The sequence below is a fragment of the Somniosus microcephalus genome, chromosome 1 (genome assembly GCF_052327205.1).
Source record: "Somniosus microcephalus isolate GS21.2 chromosome 1, FLI_Smic_1.0, whole genome shotgun sequence".
Classification (NCBI taxonomy): Eukaryota; Metazoa; Chordata; class Chondrichthyes; order Squaliformes; family Somniosidae; genus Somniosus; species Somniosus microcephalus.
Window position 1 is genome coordinate 432,268,891 of NC_140987.1, and position 17,992 is coordinate 432,286,882.

Genomic DNA, 17,992 nt, shown 5'->3' on the forward strand with positions numbered 1-17,992 from the left:
TTGTTGAACAGCTCAACGAGTTCCTAATCTCAGCCAGACCATTATCGGTGCGGCTAAAGTGGTAGAAAGCAGCTTCCCGACAGATGGAGAGTGAAAATCAAAAGTGACTCAACTCAAGCTAATTCAGACAAAGCATCATTGATCAAAGCCTGCCTCTATTTGGGAAGAGTTCATATTGAGTGAGAGAACTAAAGGACTACAAATTCTCACATCAGTTATTCAAAATAGATTTGAGAAGTCACAATACAGATCAAAGATCTCCAGATGATCAGCTACTCAGAGTTGAACTTAGCTGAGAAATTAAACAGAAGCAAAGTCTGGGGAAGCATTTCCTGCTCAATATACTCTCCCCACTTTTAAGAAATATGGTCACATGTATTCTTATTACCTGTCCAATTATTATCTTTCCACGCAGCTTTTTAGAGACATGCGTCCTTCCTCAGACTCTTTGGGACACACACAGTCCTGCCATGTATCTTACGCCAAGAAGTAACCAAGGGGGAAATGAAGATCTAAAACTTGCAGCTGCTATTTACAATATATGTGATATTTTTTTCTCGCAGGCACAGATTAGGGAGGTGCAGAGAGAGGTTGGGGGGGTGGGGGGAAAGAGAGTTCTTTGAACAGAACGCTAAGACTTTCCTGCCCCTTTAACAACTTTTCTTTTAAAAGATGCTGATCATTTTACAGAAATTAACCCACTCAGAAATCTAGTGAAGTGTTACTTTGGTTCAGCTGCCAGTAAATTTTCAGGTTGCAAAAACAATTGTTATGGACAGAGAGCAAAGTACAAAGCACTGACCCGCTCAACAGCTCACATGCCATCTGACACAATGATGGACCATAAACTATCACTCAGATCTCAGGTTACCAAACTAATACTCACTTACCTGGTGGTCCTGGAGGTCCTGGCTGGCCAGGTGGACCTGGTGGCCCAGTTGCTGCCAACACTGCTGTTCCTGGTATACCAGGGATTCCTGGGATTCCTGGAGGGCCTTGGGGTCCTGGTGGACCTGGAGGGCCCTGGGGGCCTTGTGGCCCAGGGGGTCCCATTTTTTTGCCTGTAAGGTAAATCAAGCCGAGAGTTAAATCGAAGACCCAAAACACTGAAGAGGTGGACGGGGGCACTGGCAAGTAGGATTAAAATTACTTCGTTGAATTAGAAAAGTATCAATGGGATCTAGATTCTCAGAAAAACACTGTGGCGTTGACAAAAAGATCATTTTTACACTAAATGCTTCAAATCAAACAGAGAAACACCTCATAGGATATTTGGCAAAGCTATTAAGAAGCTGTTAGAGCTGCATAATTCTACGATTACATATAAGATAAAGATTCCTTTGGAGATTGCTTTTTTATTATTTTGGCAAGCTGATGGAAGGTGGTGCCCAGATTTATTTCTTCTGGCCTCAGGCCGGAGATGCCATTAAGCAAACTTCGATTGAAATGGGACCAATGTTACACAGTGATGTCCCCCCGCCCATGCCTCCCACGAGTGAACATCTTGTACCAATCTCGAGAGGATAGAGTACCAAAGAATTTTAGTGACACAAGTTCTTTACCAACTTAGATATTCCAATAACACAGAAATTAAATTCGCAGGCATCACAAAATATGTTCCCATTTGTAAGACATTTTGAATTTGCGACTGTGATTGGTCATGTAGGCAGAAGTCCCCATAGGAAAAGTGATGGGTGAAAAAATGTAATTAAAAAAAATCAAGAACAAAACTGGCATTGATGGAGGCTTGGGAATTGCTGGTTTGTCTTTTCTTAGAGAAATAAGGAATGGAGTTGGTCGCAAGAAATAAGGAGCAACTAAAATTAAATAGAGGACACCACTCAGGTCTCAATCCAATATGGTTATACGAGTGGAACGGATTGCAGGACCTGTCATTAATAGTTGTGATTTCAGGTACCCACGTTTTATAAGTACCCTATGCACCTGTATTTGAGTTTAAGGAAGAAGAATAGCAGCTGTGTGAAACCTGGTGATGTAATGCAGCTTTATTATACCGCTTTAGAAGCCACAGTCATTTCATATACATTCATGATTTCCAATAAAAATGTATTTTAACCCACCCCTTCATCAATCAGTTTGTAAGTGCAATGCATGTCCTCCACATTCCTCTTACCTCATTCACTTCCCCAGCCCCAACAGATCATCAACCTTCGGTTGAATCAGGCCATAAGAAAAATTGGCATCTAGTTTGATCCAGAAGTGAGGCTATGAGTACCAAGCCCTATATCCTATCCAACATTAAGACTGCTCACTTCCACCTCAATCACATCACTCACTTCTGTCCCTACATAATCCTTATCCATGTCTTGATTTCTCCATCAACCTCTTTGTTGGCCTCTTGTACTCAAACTCATAAATTCTACTGCCTATATCTTGTCCTGCACTAAGTTCCATTTACCCATCACTCCCTGTCCTCACCGACTGCATTAGCATTCACAGCTTCACTCACTTTGCCTCTGCAATAGCCTTATGTCCTCTCCTGGGCCCTTTTGGCCCCCTATGTCTGCTCTTCTGTGTATTCCCTCTTCCCTTCACCCTGCCATTGGTGACAAGGCCTTCAGACTCCTCAGCTCTTCCTTCTGGAACTCTCACTGCCTCTCTACCTCTCCCTCTCTCTCTCTCTTTAAAAACCTTTTTTAAAACCCACCTTTTTTTATTAAGCTTTTGGTCACCTCTTCTAACTCTCCCACCATTCTTTCTTTCTCCACCCTGGCCTCTCCCCCTCCTCTTTTAAGCATCTTGGGATGTGTTTCTATGTAAAAGATACTATACAAATGCAAGTGTTGTTGCTGTACAGATTGGGAAGGTCCCAGGTTCTGATAAAAGGTCATCGACCTGAAACGTTAACTCCGATTCTCTCTTCACAGATGCTGCCTGACCGTTTCCAGCATTTTCTGTTTTTTCCCAGATTTCCAGTATTTCGCTTTTGCCCTGGTTCAATCCCCAGCTTGTGCTGAATTAACGGATCTCGGGCGTAACAACAGCAGAGGCACTACAATTGGCCATAGGGACCCTGGACTAGAGAAGTGGGGGGAAAAAAGCATCTGGATTCTCACTTCTGATCAGCGACCCTTGCTAGAAAATGCGTGCATGGGTGTCGGGCGAGGACAGAAATCAGGCTGGGTTGTAATGTTACATAAATCATACTTTTGCTCTCACTGCCTCAGCTTGCATACACTTTTGCTCTCACTGCCTCAGCTTGCATACAAAGAAAAACAACTTGGGCAAGGGATATGCTCGGGCAATTGGCATCCAAGGAACCGTGCCACAGTATGAGTCAGTACCCTCAGGAGTGGAAAGAAAAGTGAAAAGAAAACTGTTCATAAGTGGATTGTAGGGCTGTGGAAGGCTTTAGTAATCTCATTATTTGTCCAAATTACAACCGGGTCTACCAGGCCTTCCCGACTGATGGGACATCAAAATCCTCACTGAAAAACTGTGGCACATAGAAATAATATCACTTTCATCAATGAAGGGTTCCAGTGCATGTTTTGACACATTAGCCCGTATTTGCTGATCAGAGGCTTCCCGCGTGCGGAGGCCTCCGATCTGGAAAAAATCTATGGACTTAGCTGAGGGTTCCCGAGGTGCATATACTTCCGATCCTGGGCCTCTCCAACTCGAAATGTGCAGGGCCCACATATCCCAGGGGCGCATGCAGTTCGCAAACGTCCCTGGGATCACGTGGGCCATGGGGAGCCAATAGGAGAAGGGAATCTCATTTTTAAAATGAGTTGAAATTACAATAAATTAAATTAAAATTTAATTTTTTGAAAAAAATAATTAAAGTTTTTTACGGGGCTAAAAGTAAACTTACCTTTTTTAAATGATAAATGATTGAATTTTTAAAAAACTTTTTTTCAACTGTTATGCTGGTAAAAGCAGACGTAAGGTTTCTAAGGGTTTTCCGCAGGCGGAGGTTCTCCAGAAAGCGGAACTATCCGCCCGCAGGCAGAGGCCCTTCTCCAGGGCAGGTGTCCGATCTGTCAAGAGCATTCTTGACAGATCGGAAATGGCGGTTTTCAGCGCATGCGCTTGGTGATGTCCCTACAGGTGTGTACACAGCGCGTACACACCCATAGGGATCGGAATATATGGCCCATTAACATTAGAACACAAAGCAATGGTAGACAGTCATACATAGAAATATATACAAGTTACCCTAGAATGAATTCCACAGTCTCTTGTGTAAAGAAGTTTCTCCTGGCTGCTGTTCTAAATCTTTTACCTATGGTCCCTGGTAGTGGATCTCTCAACTATTGGGAATAGTCTGCTTCTATCTAGTCAGAAGGTTGTGGGTTCAAGTCCCACTCAAGAGACTTGAGCACATAAATCTAGGCTGGCACTCCAGTGCAGTGCTGAGGGAGTGCTGCACTGTCGGAGGTGCCATCTTTCAGATGAGACGTTAAAACGAGGCCCCGTCTGCTCTCTCAGGTGGGCGTAAAAGGTCCCATGGCGCTATTTCGAAGATGAGCAGGGGAGTTATCCCTAGTGTCCTGGCCAATATTTAACCCTCAATCAATATGACAAAAACAGATTATCTGGCCATTATCACATTGCTGTTTGTGGGAGCTTGCTTGTGCACAAATGGGCTGCCGCGTTTTCCACATTACAACAGTGACTACACTCCAAAAGTACTTCATTGGCTGTAAAGCGCTTTGAGACGTCCGGTGGTCATGAAAGGCGCTATAGAAATCCAAGTCTTTCTTTCTTTTTCTACCCTATGTCATTCTTTCATAATTTTAAAGACTTCTATGACATTGCTTCATAATCTGCAATGTTCCAACAAAGAAAAGCCCCAATTTTTCCACGTCTTTCTTCATAGTTGTAGTTCCTCATACTAGGTAGCATCCTAGAAAATCTGTATTGTATCATTTCTAAAGCCTCAATATCCTTCCTATAATTTACAGTGTGAAACCCAATACTGTGGAACACAGAGTTCCTACGGTTTTATATTAGCTTATCATTACCTCTTCATAGAATCATAGAATGATATAGCACAGGAAGAGGCCATTCAGCCCATTGTGCCTGTGCCGGCTCTTTGGTAGAGCTATCCAATTAGTCCCACTCCCCTGCTCTTTCCCCAGAGTCCAGCAACTTTTTCCCTTCAAGTACTTATCCAATTCCCCTTTCAAAGTTATTATTGAATCTGCTTCCACCACCCTTTCAGGCAGCACATTCCAGATCATAACAACTCATTGAGTAAAAAAAAACTCATGTCGCCTTTGGTTCTTTTGCCAATTACCTTAAATCTGCGTCTTCTGGTTACCGGCCCTTCTGCCACTGGAAACAGTTTCGCCCGATTGACTATCAAAACCTTCCATGATTTTGAACACCTCTATCAAAATCGCTCCTTAACCTTCTCTGCTTTAAGGAGAGCATTTATATTCTATACCTTTTGTGATAAAACCTAGAATTTCATTAGACAACTTAATTCTATATTACCCTCCTGTATTCACTGTAGCACATTAGAACGTCTCAGCACAGTTTAACTTGTGCAGATATAGAGTGGCCATCTCTTGTGGACAGTGGGTGGGGTAAAGATGGTGCGGGCAGGGGAGAACACAGCTCGAGTTATGATGATTCCTTTGGCAATAATGATAACTTTAATAATTGTTACCTCCACATTGTATGACAAACTAAATGGAAAGAGGATACAAATTCATATTTCAAAATTCTAAACTTCTGTGCTGAATTTGTAAAAAGGTAACCATTTAATCTTACCTTTGCCTTTGCCTTTGCCTTTACCTAGAAGAGAAAACAAACATAAGTCAGAAAGCATAGTTTTGCCTACCAGCCTCCTTTTTTTATTGGTTTATGGGATGTGGGCGTCACTGGCAAGGCCAGCATTTATTGCCCATCCCTAATTGTCCTTGAGAAGGTGGTGGTGAGCCATCTTCTTGAACCACTGCAGTCCGTGTGGTGAAGGTACTCCCATAATGCTGTTAGGTAGGGAGTTCGAGGGTTTAGAGTCAGTGACGATGAAGGATCGGTGATATACTTCAAGTCAGGATGGTGTGTGACTTGGAGGGGAACTTGGAGGTGGTGATGTTCCCATGCGCCTGCTGCCCTTGTCCTTCTAGGTGGAAGAGGTCGCGGATTTGAGAGGTGCTGCCGAAGAAGCCTTGGCGAGTTGCTGCAGTGCATCTTGTAGATGGTACACACTGCAGACACGGTGCACTGGTGCAGGGAGTGAACGTTTGAAGTGGTGGATGGGGTGCCAATCAGGTGGGCTGCTTTGTCCTGGATGATGTCGAGCTTCTTGAGTGTTGTTGGTGCTGCACTCATCCAGGCAAGTGGAGAGTATTCCATCAAACTCCTGATTGTGCTTTGTAGATGGCGGAAAGGCTTTGGGGAGTCAGGAGGTGAGACATTCGCCACTGAATACCCGGTCTGACCTGCTCTTGTAGCCACAGTATTTATGTGGCTGGTCCAGTTAAGTTTCTGGTCAATGGTGACCACCAGAATGTTGATGGTGGGGGATTCAGCAATGTTAATGCCGTTGAATGTCATGGGGAGGTGGTTAGACTCTCGCTTGTTGGAGGTGGTCATTGCCTGGCACTTGTGTGGCACGAATATTACTTGTCACTTATCAGCCCAAGCCTGAATGTCATCCAGGTCTTGCTGCATGCGGGCATGGACTGCTTCATTATCTGAGGAGTTGCAAATGGAACTGAACACTGTGCAATCATCAGCGAACATCCCCACCTCTGACCTTACGATGGAGGGAAGGTCATTGATTAAGCAGCTGAAGATGGTTGGGTCTAGGACACTGCCCTGAGAAACTCCTGCAGCGATGTTCTGGAGCTGAGATGACTGGCCCCCAACAACCACAACCATCTTCCTTTGTGCTAGGTATGACTCCAGCCAGTGGAGAGTATTCCTCGATTCCCATTGACTTCAATTTTACTAGGACTCCTTGATGCCACATTCGGTCAAATGCTGCCTTGATGTCAAGGGCAGTGACTCTCACCTCACCTCTGGAATTCAGCTCTTATGTCCATGTTTGGACCAAGCCTGTAATGAGATCTGGAGCCGAGTGATCCTGGCTGAACCCAAACTGAGCATCGGTGAGCAAGTTATTGGTGAGTAAGTGCCGTATGATAGCATTATTGACGGCACCTTCCATCACTTTGCAGATGATTGAGAGTAGACTGATGGGGCGGTAACTGGCTGGAATGGATTTGTCCTGCTTTTTGCGGACAAGACATACCGAGGCAATTTTCCACATTGTTGGGTAGATGCCATTGTTGTAGCTGTACTGGAACAGCTTGGCTAGAGGTGCGGCTAGTTCTAGAGCACAAGTCTTCAGCACCACAGCCGGGATGTTGTCAGGGCCCATAGCCTTTGCTGCATCCAGTGCGCTCAGCCATTTCTTGATATCACATGGAGTGAATCAAATTGACTGTAGATTAGCTTCTGTGATAGTGGGAACCTGCTGATGATGGACCACAGCGCCTCCTGGATGCCCAGTTTTGAGCTGCTAGGTCTGTTCTGAATCTATCCTATTTAGCACGGTGGTAGCGCCACTCAACACGATGGAGGGTGTCCTCAGTGTGATGACGGGACTTTGTCTCCACAAGGACTGTGCGGTGTTCACTCCTGCCAATACTGCCATGGACAGATGCATCTGCGACAGGTAGATTGGGGAGGACGAGGTCAAGTAGGACTTTCCCCCGTGTTGGTTCTCTCATCACCTGCCGCAGGCCGAGTCTAGCAGCTATACCCTTCAGGACTCGGCCAGCTTGGTTAGTAGTGATGCTACCGAGCCACTCTTGGTGATGGACATTGAAGTCCCCCACCCAGAGTACGTTCTGTGTCCTTGCTACCATCATTGCTTCTTCCAAGTGTATTCAACATGGAGGAGTACTGATTCATTGGCTGAGGGAGGGCGGTAGGTGATAATCAGCAGGAGGTTTCCTTGCCCATGTTTGACCTGATGCCTGAGACTTCATGGTCAGGAGTCAATGTTGAGGACTCCCAGGGCCACTGGCCTCCCCTATACCACTGTGCCGCCACCTCTAGTGGGTCTGTCCTGCCAGTGGGACAAGGCATACCCAGGGATGGTGATGGAGGAGTCTGGGACGTTAGCTGAAAGGTGTGATTCTGTGAGTATGACTATGCCAGGCTGTTGCTTGAATAGTCTGTGGGACAGCTTTCCCAATTTCGGCACAAGTCCCCCAATGTTAGTGAGAAGGACTTTGCATGATTAATTAGGCTGGTTGTGCCTTTGTTGTGTCCGGCCCCTAGGTCGATGTCGGATGGTCCGCCTTAGTATACTTCTTTGTAGCGTTTTTTTTTTACAACCGAGTGGCTCGCTCGGCCATTTCAGAGGGCAGTTAAGAGTCAACCACATTGCTGCAGGTCTGGAGTCACACATAGGCCAGACGAGGTAAGGAAGGCAATCAGATAGTTGCATGGTCACTATTACTGATACTAGCTTTTTATTGCAGATTTATTTAATTAACTGAATTTAAATTCCCCAGCTGCTGTGGTGGGGTTTGAATTCATGGGCAGGATTTTCATTGGGCCGTGGCGGCGCGATTGGAGGCGTGTGGGGGGTTAAAATCCCGAAATTGGGGGGGGGGGGGGGGCACAAACCCATCCCGCCCCCATGCCCGTTTCAAAGGAGGCGGGTACCCGACCTGTGCTGGGACCCGCCTCCCCGAGGTGGGAAGGGGATTAGTGCCAATTAACTGCCTGTTAACAGGCAGTTTTTAGCCTAATCCCTAATTTCATTCTTGAAGTGTGGGATTCCCGACGGCTCCAAACCACGCCAAGTTAGCGAGGCGGGCCGTCGGGCTGAAGGGCTTGGAGGGATCAAGATGTCCGGTGTTCAGGTGAGTGATGGGTGCATGAGTGCAAAGGTAAGTGTGTTTGGTGTGTTTAAAGTGTTTAAAGAAGTTTTACTTACCTTTACAGCCTTCCTTCCTTCAGGTCTCGGGAGTCCCTCATCTCACCGGCACAGAAAGTAGAATGGCCACGATCTGTCAAAAATTGCAGCATTCAGCTTTCTGTTCCAGAGAGATCTCTAAATCAGCCTGAGAGGAAGGAATTAACTTGGAGTAGAGATTGTCAGTGTTTGACAGCTTCAAACACTGATATTTCATCTGTCAAAAGGTCTTGACAGATGAAATATCAATCTGTGATGTCACCTGTTGCCGGGTGGCCCTTAATTGGCCTGCTGAGCCTACTGGGCAGGCTCAACAAGGTCAATCAAGTCAAAATTGCGTGGGTTGGCTACAACTCGATGAAGGCGGGACTACAACCCCGAAAGTTGTAGTCCCGCCTCCTAAATGAAAATCCAGCCCCATGTCTCCGGATCATTAGTCCAGGTCTCTGGATTACTAGCCTAGTAACATCACCACTATGCTACCGTACCCCCAATAGTAGTTCCAATAGTGCTGTGTTCAGCGATTTGGAACTTGAAGAGGTAAATAGTTAAAGCAATTTAGAGCCAATGGATTAGTTTTCAAAGGCAGCCACAGTTGTTATATGGGTAAATGTGAGAGCCAATTTTCACACTGCAAAGCCCACATACAGCAAATGAACGACTAGATAATCTGTTTTTTCTCTGGGTGGTTATAAATCAAAGATGTCAGTCAGGGCAGTAAATGCTCCTTAAAGAGCTAAGCCAAATTCGAACCTTTATTCAATCGTTCAGAAACTGCACCCATTAAGCTCGCAAAAGAGGGTGTGGGACTACATTCTTGGCCTCACCTCACTCCTAACGTATAGGTATATTAAGCGCAGGCGCCTTTCCACTTGCTGGCATTCTGAGTTGGGATGAGATGAATGCCAAAACCATAATTACATACACCATGCTTATTCCAAAAAAAAGAGTCAGAGTGTCAAATGTCTTTCCAGACAGCAGTGAAAAGGGGAGCATGGCAGAAACCTAACTTTATTATTAATACCAATGCTCACAATTTGAGGAATATATTTTATGCCCCAGTTAGGATTTAGAATGAGTAATTTTGCACATGCATTACATGGGCCTGTGTTACTCTGGGCTACCCTTCTCACCCACCCCAGTTAAAATTCCTTCCAAAGATTAACAGATTAGTCACATGGAGGACATCATAAATCAAGCCCAGTCCTGTCTTCACCTGATATTCACATATAGCACCTTTAACAGAAAAATATCCCAAGGCATTTCAGAGGCATGAGAAAAAAACTTGGCCAAGACATTTTGAAAGGGTATTAGAATTAGCATTAGAAAGGGTGACCAAAAGCTGATCAAAGCGATGGGTTTGAAGGAGGGTCTTAAAGGAGAGCAAAATGTAGAGGTGAAGGGGCTTAGTGAAGGGTTGGGATTTGAGCCAGTTGAATGTTGCAGTCAAACGACACAGCATGACAACCTAGTTTCGGTTGAAACTAGTTGAAACCACAAATGGAACAGATGGTCAGAAACTGAACTATAAAAGTGATTAAGCATGTGGAGATATGAGAAGCTGCAATAACAAGGTTAACATTTGCAGAACAATCGAGTTACGAAGTAACAACTGTCACGCGGATGTATGTAAGGTATATTTGATTAACCTTTGAGCCATGTCCAATCATGAGTCACTGACTCAGATCGGCCGAAGCCACGATGAAGCAAGAATGGACCCTGCGATCCAGATAACTGGACAAACTTAGATAAAAGACAGAACTGAAAGAAGGGGCTTAGCTAACGATGTAAAGTTATAATTAGGTTGTTTTTGAAGGAATATAATTGGGCCAGATTGGCCAAGGAATAAGTAATGTAATAACGGCTATCGGTGTGCTCCAGTCTTGTACTGTATATAAGCTTGTGAATTTTGTTGATCGGGGAGAAGGTGCTCGCACAGACCGCGGGGTCTGAGACGCTTCTCCCAGAGCTCTGTTTTCAATAAACTGCACATTTTACTTTACCACAGATTAGATGTGAATTTATTTTCACCCAACAAATAGCAAAGGAGTCCAGAGAGTAAGGCTAAGGCGACTAAAAGCATGTTCTCCAATGGTGGAGTGAAAGGGTGGGTGGGGGGTGTACAAGAGATTCGAGTGATGTCAACGGAGAGTTTGGGGGGGGGGGGGTGGTAGGCAATGTTCCTGTTTAGCTACTCAATCACGCAGCGATCTAAAGGTCCCGTGCAGCCGGCTCCCTGGCGTTTTAATGTCAAAAACCGCACGTGCACGGGAATTTGAATGGAAAATACAGAAAATGCTGGACCACACTGCAAGCAGGTCAGCTTCTGTAAAGAGAAAAGATCAATTCATGATTTATGGTGTGGAGTCTGTGGATTCTTCGTTTTTTTTAAAAAGATAGGTTATTAGGAAAACACAAGGGACAAATCACCCATTATTTAGCTTGGTGACATCTCAATCAATCATGTAAACACAAAATCAGTTTGGGTTACACCACTCGACTCCATTAAAGCCTTGGTCCAAACATGGACAAAGGAGCTGAATTCCAGAGGTGAGGTGAGGTGAGAGTGACTGCCCTTGACATCAAGGCAGCATTTGACCGAGTGTGGCATCAAGGAGTCCTAGTAAAATTGAAGTCAATGAGAATCAGGGGGAAAACTCTCCAGTGGTTGGAGTCATACCGAGCACAAAGGAAGATGGTTGTAGGTCAAACATCTCAGCCCCAGGACATCGCTGCAGGAGTTCCTCAGGGTAGTGTCCTGGGCCTAACCATCTTCAGCTGCTTCATCAATGGCCTTCCCTCCATCATAAGGTCAGAAGTGGGGATGTTCGCTGATGATTGCACAGTCTTCAGTTCCATTTGCAACTCTTCAGATAATGAAGCAGTCCATGCCCAAATGCTGCAAGACCTGGATGACATTCAGGCTTGGGCTAAGTGGCAAGTAACATTCGTGCCACACAATGACTATCTCCAACAAGCGAGAGTCTAATCACTGCCCCATGACATTCAATGGCATTCCCATCGCTGAATTCCCTATCAGCATTCTGTGGGGCACCATTGACCAGAAACTTAACTGGACCAGCCTCATGAACACTGTGGCTACGAGAGCAGGTCAGAGGCTGGGTAGTCTGTGGCGAGTGTCTCACCTCCAGACTAACCAAAGCCTTTCCACTATCTACAAGGCACAAGTCAGGAGTGTGATGGTATACTCTCCACTTGCTTGGATGAGTGCAGCTCCAACAACACTCAAGTAGAGCGACACCATCCAAGACAAAGCAGCCCGCTTGATTGGCACCCCATCCACCACATTAAACATTCACTCCCTCCAACACCGGCGCAACGGGTCTGCAGCGTGTACCATCTACAAGATGCACTGCAGCAACTCGCCAAGGCTTCTTCGGCAGCACCTCCCCTTGTAAAATAACAGGCGTCTATAAACATTGCTTGCAGGACAACTGAGAAACCAGGAGGACTACTGACTCCAGCGCTAGTCCGGTACACCTGCCCCCTCTGGTTGGTGCACTGTTTGCAGTATAAATTTATTTCAGCTAACACAATGCTGTTGTTACTTTGACTGACTGTGATCCTTTTGTATCTTAGTTCTTCACCTTACCCACCCTCCCCTCCACACCACCCCCATTCTATTTCCAGCACTTCTGCTCTCACCCTTTCCCCTCCCTCCCAGAACCACGATAAGGTTCCCCTTGTCCTCACCTCTCATCCCACCAGCCTCCACATTCAACGTATCATCCTCCGCCAACTCCAGCATGATCCCAACACCAAACGCATCTTCCCCTCACCTCCCCTTTCAGTATTCCGAAGGGACCGCTCCTTCCGTGACACCCTGGTCCACTCCTCAAATCACCTCCAACACTCCTTCCCCTTCCCAAGGCACCTTCCTGTGTAAGCACAGGAGATGCAACACATGCCCTTTTACCTCCTCCCTTCCCACTGTCCAGGGCCCCAAACACTCCTTCCAGGTGAAACAGCGATTTACTTGTACTTCTTGCAATTTAGTATACTGTATTCGCTGCTCACGATGTGGTCTCCTCTACATTGGGGAGACCAAACGCAGATTGGGTGACCACTTTGCGGAACACCTCCATTCAGTTCATAAGAGTGACCCCCGAGCTTCCGGTCGCCTGTCACTTTAATTCTCCGCTCCACTCCCACTCTGACCTCGGCCTCTTACACTGTTCTATCGAAGCTCAACGTAAGCTTGAGGAACAGCACCTCATCTTTCGATTAGGCACTTTACAGCCTTCCGGACTCAACACTGAGTTCAACAATTTCAGACCATAACCTCGGTCCCCATCATATATATATATTTTTTATCCACACTCTTTGTCTGTCTTTTTTTTTCTTCTCTCCCACAGGGCAGCTGTCTTTCATTCTGCCAGTGCAATTTACACTTCATCTAGAACCATCCTTTGTTTCTTAACCTGTCCCATTACCATCTCCTTTTGCCTTGAATATCTCTTAATGTCTCCTAACCTCTCCTGTCTCCTATCCTATCACAGACCTTCCCTGTTGTTCTTTCATCCCCTCCCCCTTTCCCAGCCCCTAAACTTGCTTAAAAATCTGTTCCATTTCCTGCTTTTTTCCAGTTCTGACGAAAGGTCATCGACCTGAAACGTTAACTCTGTTTCTCTCTTCACAGATGCTGCCTGACCTGCTGAGTATCTCCAGCATTTTCTGTTTTTATTTTATATTAGAGATTTCTTTAGCTTGCAAGTGTTTAGAGCCAACTGTATAATCAGTGCCACCTCATTGGAACAACCTCTCTCATCATTGACAGATCGCTTGTCATCTCACCTGCAGCTGCCATCTAGTGCAGCGACATCGGTGCCCTTGGAAAAATCACACCTTTGTCCTCTGAATCCATCTACGATCCTCATAGTGTACTACATTTCTAAGTTTCGTGTCAGAGTACACCTGGAGTACTGTGTACAGTTTTGGCCTCCTTACCTAAGGAAGGATATACTTGCTTTAGGAGGGGGTGCAACGAAGGTTCACTAGATTGATTCCTGGGATGAGAGGGCTGTTTACTCAGCAGATACTTGCCTATTTTTGAGTGCGTCAACAAATTCCCTTCCAAAAGAAAGACTTGCATTTCTATAGCGCCTTTCATGACCACCGGACATCTCAAAGTGCTTTACAGCCAATGAAGTACTTTTTTGACGTGTAGTCACTGTTATAATATGGGAAATGCGGCAGCCAAGGATGCTGGGGGAGGATTGTTGTTGGTGAGCAGCTCAATGCCTGACGGAGCGGCGAGTAATAATGGAGCAAAGAATGCAAAGCAGGCCATTGCTGGAAGACCAGGGGCCAGCTTGGAAAACATGACTGGAGGAGATTGGGGAGGGCTTGGAGAGATTTGAAGGTGAGGATAAGAACCTTAAGAGTGATTCTCTGAGGCATGGAAAGCCAATGAAGCGCCAATGGAGCTTGGCAAGGATTTCAAGTAGTCAGGATATAGGCCTTTGCACAGATGAGAAGATGAGCGTAATGGTTTTAGATTATTTATACGTAATGGAGGGTAGAAATAGGAAGGCTCAGTGAGGAGATCATAGAAGTTGTCTCGTTAAAAATATGGATTAGGGTTTTGGTGGCAAAAGAGAAAGGTAGGACAGACAGGTGACGATGCAGAAACAGAGGACTAAAGGGGGGGCGGGAACGGTGAAATTGAGCTTCGATTACAGCAGGATGGCAAGGTACTGCACCTCTGGGCTTCGCATGTGATGGAGGGGAGCAGGGGTGAAGGGTCTGATGAAGGTAAAACTCCGGGACCCAGTGGGCTGCAGCAACGCCGTGGGGGTAGGGAAGCTCGGGGGCCTTATCCCTGGAGGGAGAGTAGGCCAGCGATTCCTGCTGCATTGGACGCAGTGGAGGAGCGCCTCATCGTGGAAATGAAAACCCAGGCGTTGAACATGCACACTCAGCTCATGGGTGCAATGGGAAGGGTGCCCGAAAGCATTGATGGACTGGCAAGGAGTGTGGAGCACTCCGCTGCAGCACAGGCCAATGCAACACAATGGCTTAGAGCTACAATTCAGACACTGGCTGCTGCAATCCAATCTCAGACTGGTCTCAGATTGATGTAACGCAAGCACTGACTGCTGCCATCGTCGCTGGTTCGGCCACATTGCCCCGGGGCTTTCATGGTGCCGCAGCAGGCCAGCAATCTGTGCTCCAGCAGATTGCTCCGGATGCTGAGGTGCTGCCCCGTGGGAGTACCAGTGTGTTGGTCGAGCAGGAAGGTGCTGTCCTCTCTCAGGATGACAGCATTCCTGCTCCCACCACTGTCACTTCCCCATTGCACTTGGCACCACCTGCAACACAGCCAGCCCAGACTGCTGCCACCCATGCAGAGTTGGTGCAGTCTGCAGCTGGGGCCTTCAGGCCCAGAACTGGTTGAGGGCATCCTTCAAGGGCATCTGTACTCTCTACATCTGACATTCAGCAGCCTTCCACCAGCCTTGCTGCAGCCACTGGGGCCCCATTACGTAGGAGCAGTAGGGTGGGAAGGGGGGGAAGTGCGCAAGGGATGGAGATCACCCTCGAAGGGCAAATAGTACGAGGTCTAAATAAATGGTGGGAATGTTTGTGGTAAAGGTCAAGGTTTGTCTGATAACATTTGTTTAGTGTTTTGGCGTTTATCTCCAGCTTGTGAGAACCAGTTATGTTAATTAATGATTTGCTGTGTTTGTTTCTATTAGTTTGTCATGAATAAATGACACACAGAGTTTGTTAAATAAAAAAGTTGTTGCATTCAAAATGTACATGTTTGGCCTTTGGGATCATTGCAGCTTTGACCAGCTATAGGGGTTGCGGGTAGCTTTCCATGATGTTGCTCTCCATGCCAGAAGCCATCTTCTGAGTAGGGGCCTAGAAGCGGCTTGTTATCAGCCGTTGACGGACGGCCCTTGCAGTGGCAACATCGTGGGCCTCCCTCCCGCCTCGGTGCTACTGCTGATCATCCTCCTCATCCTCTTCCTCCTCCTCCGGTGGTGCACCAATCCCTGGTGGCATTAGCTGGGTCCTGAGAATTGCCAGGTTGTGAAGCATGCAGCACACAACTATGAAGAGGGAGACTCGCTCAGGCGAGTACTGCAGGTCTCCTCCTGAGTGGTCCAGACTGCGGAACCGTTGCTTGAGCATGCCGATCGTCTGCTCAATGATGCTCCTGGTGGTGATATGGCTCTCATTATACCGCAGCTCGGCAGGGGTGTTGGGGTTACGGAGCGGTGTCATCAGCCAGGTGCAGAGTGGGTAACCCTTGTCCCCGAGGAGCCAACCACTTGGCTGATGTGGTGCCTGGAAAAGGTCTGGCACACCAGTCTGGTGCAGGATGAAAGCATCGTGGCTACTGCCAGGATAGCGGGCATTGACAACGAGTATCAGCTGTCTGTGGGCACACACCAACTGGACGTTTCAGGAGTGGAACCCCTTGCGGTTTCAGAATACCTCTGCATTTTCATGCGGTGCCCGCAATGCCACATGCGTGCAGTCAATGGCACCCTGTACCATGGGGAAGCCCGCTATCCTCGCAAAGTCACATGCGCATTCATGCTGTTTGGCCCGGGTCATGGGGAAAGAGATGTACTGGTGTCTCCTTTTATAGAGGGCATTTGTCACCACGAACTGGGAGATATTGGCGATGTCCCCAGTAGCTGCTTGAAAGGAGCCGGTGGCATAAAAATTCAGAGCCACTGTCGTCTGCACTGCCACCGACAGAGACGTCCTGGTCCTCAGTTGAGGCTGCAGATCTGGTTGCAGCAGGTGGCAGAGCTCAGTGACCACCTCCTTGCTGAAGCACAGCCTGCGCAAACACTGCTCCTCAGACAAATGAATGTAGGAGAATTGTTCCCGGAATACCCTGGGAGGGTAAGGTCTCTTGTGCAGAGGCCTGTTGGCCCTCCTCCCTCTGGCGATGATTGCCAGTCTCTCTCTGCGTCTCTGATGCCTCCGATTCTGCAGGTGCAGGACAATGTCCCGAATCAGTGCAGCCCCCATAGTCTCTTCTAAATCGATACTAGGAAGGTCAAATCAAAGAGAACCTGCAAAGTGCTGCTCAGTACCCAAAACTCCTTCACACAGCATTGAATCTCTCCAGAAGTATCTCTCTCTCTCTCAGAATGCGTGGTGCAAGAACATCTCCGACAAAAAAAGGCAGGAAGAGGCCGCCTTTAAGTAGCGCTCCCCCAGCCCCTTCCCGACTGCAAAACGCTCCCCTCTACCTGTCGTTGCTAGCGGCAGGCGGAAAGGAAAGGGGCGCTACTCAATATCCGGTCCGGGGCATTGCACGCTCGACTGACGTCGCGATCTGCAGGCGCAGGAGATAGTGGTGGTAGTGTTTAGCGCTGCCGCAAAAACTCTGGTCAATTTCGCGAGCGGCGCAAACATCGCCGCGTCCGGGTGCTAGTTGCTTTGCGCCCTCTTAGGGCGCAAACGGGAGGCGCCAATCAACCGAATTTATCCCCCTTAATGTGGTCTAACCAAGTTTCTATACAAGTTTAACACAACTTCTCTGCTTTTGAATTCTATCCATCTAGAAATGAACCCCAGTGCTTTTTTTACATTTTTTTATGGCTTTTTTAACCTGCATTGCTACTTTTAATGATGTGAATCTGTACCGTTAGATTTCTTTGCACCTCTTCCCCATTTAGACTCATTTTCCAAGGAGTAAATGGCCTCCTACCAAATTGCACCACCTCACACTTATTTACATGGAAATTCCATAGCAATTTACATGCCCATTTTGCAAGTTTGTTAATGTCTTCTAGTAGTTTGTCGTAGTCTTCCTCAACATTACCAACACCGCCCACTCCCCCCCCAATTTGGTGAAATCTGCAAATTCTGATATTGTACTTCCGATTCCCGAGTTCAAATCATTTATATAAATAGTGAACAGCAGTGGTCCCAGCACCGATCTCTGTGAAACACCTCTTCCCACCTTCCACAAGTCTGGAATGAGTAATTAACCCATTTACAAAGCTCGGCTCTTTTCAGCCAAAATCGGGTCTTCAAGCAGTTTCAATCAGCTGTTTGCACCTGGTTAAAGTGAAATTAACGCAG

General features: G+C 46.8%; 1 protein-coding gene across 1 annotated transcript in view; it reads right to left on the bottom strand.

The window, feature by feature from the left end:
- Positions 1-17,992, bottom strand: part of eda (ectodysplasin A) — a 322,381-nt gene that overhangs the window by 80,275 nt on the left and 224,114 nt on the right. Inside the window, exons 3-4 of the mRNA XM_086000776.1 lie at positions 5,746-5,769; positions 891-1,061 (exon numbers count right to left, since the gene is read on the bottom strand). Of these exons, the coding sequence (XP_085856902.1) occupies positions 891-1,061; positions 5,746-5,769 (195 nt within the window). The remainder of the gene's footprint in view (positions 1-890; positions 1,062-5,745; positions 5,770-17,992) is intronic.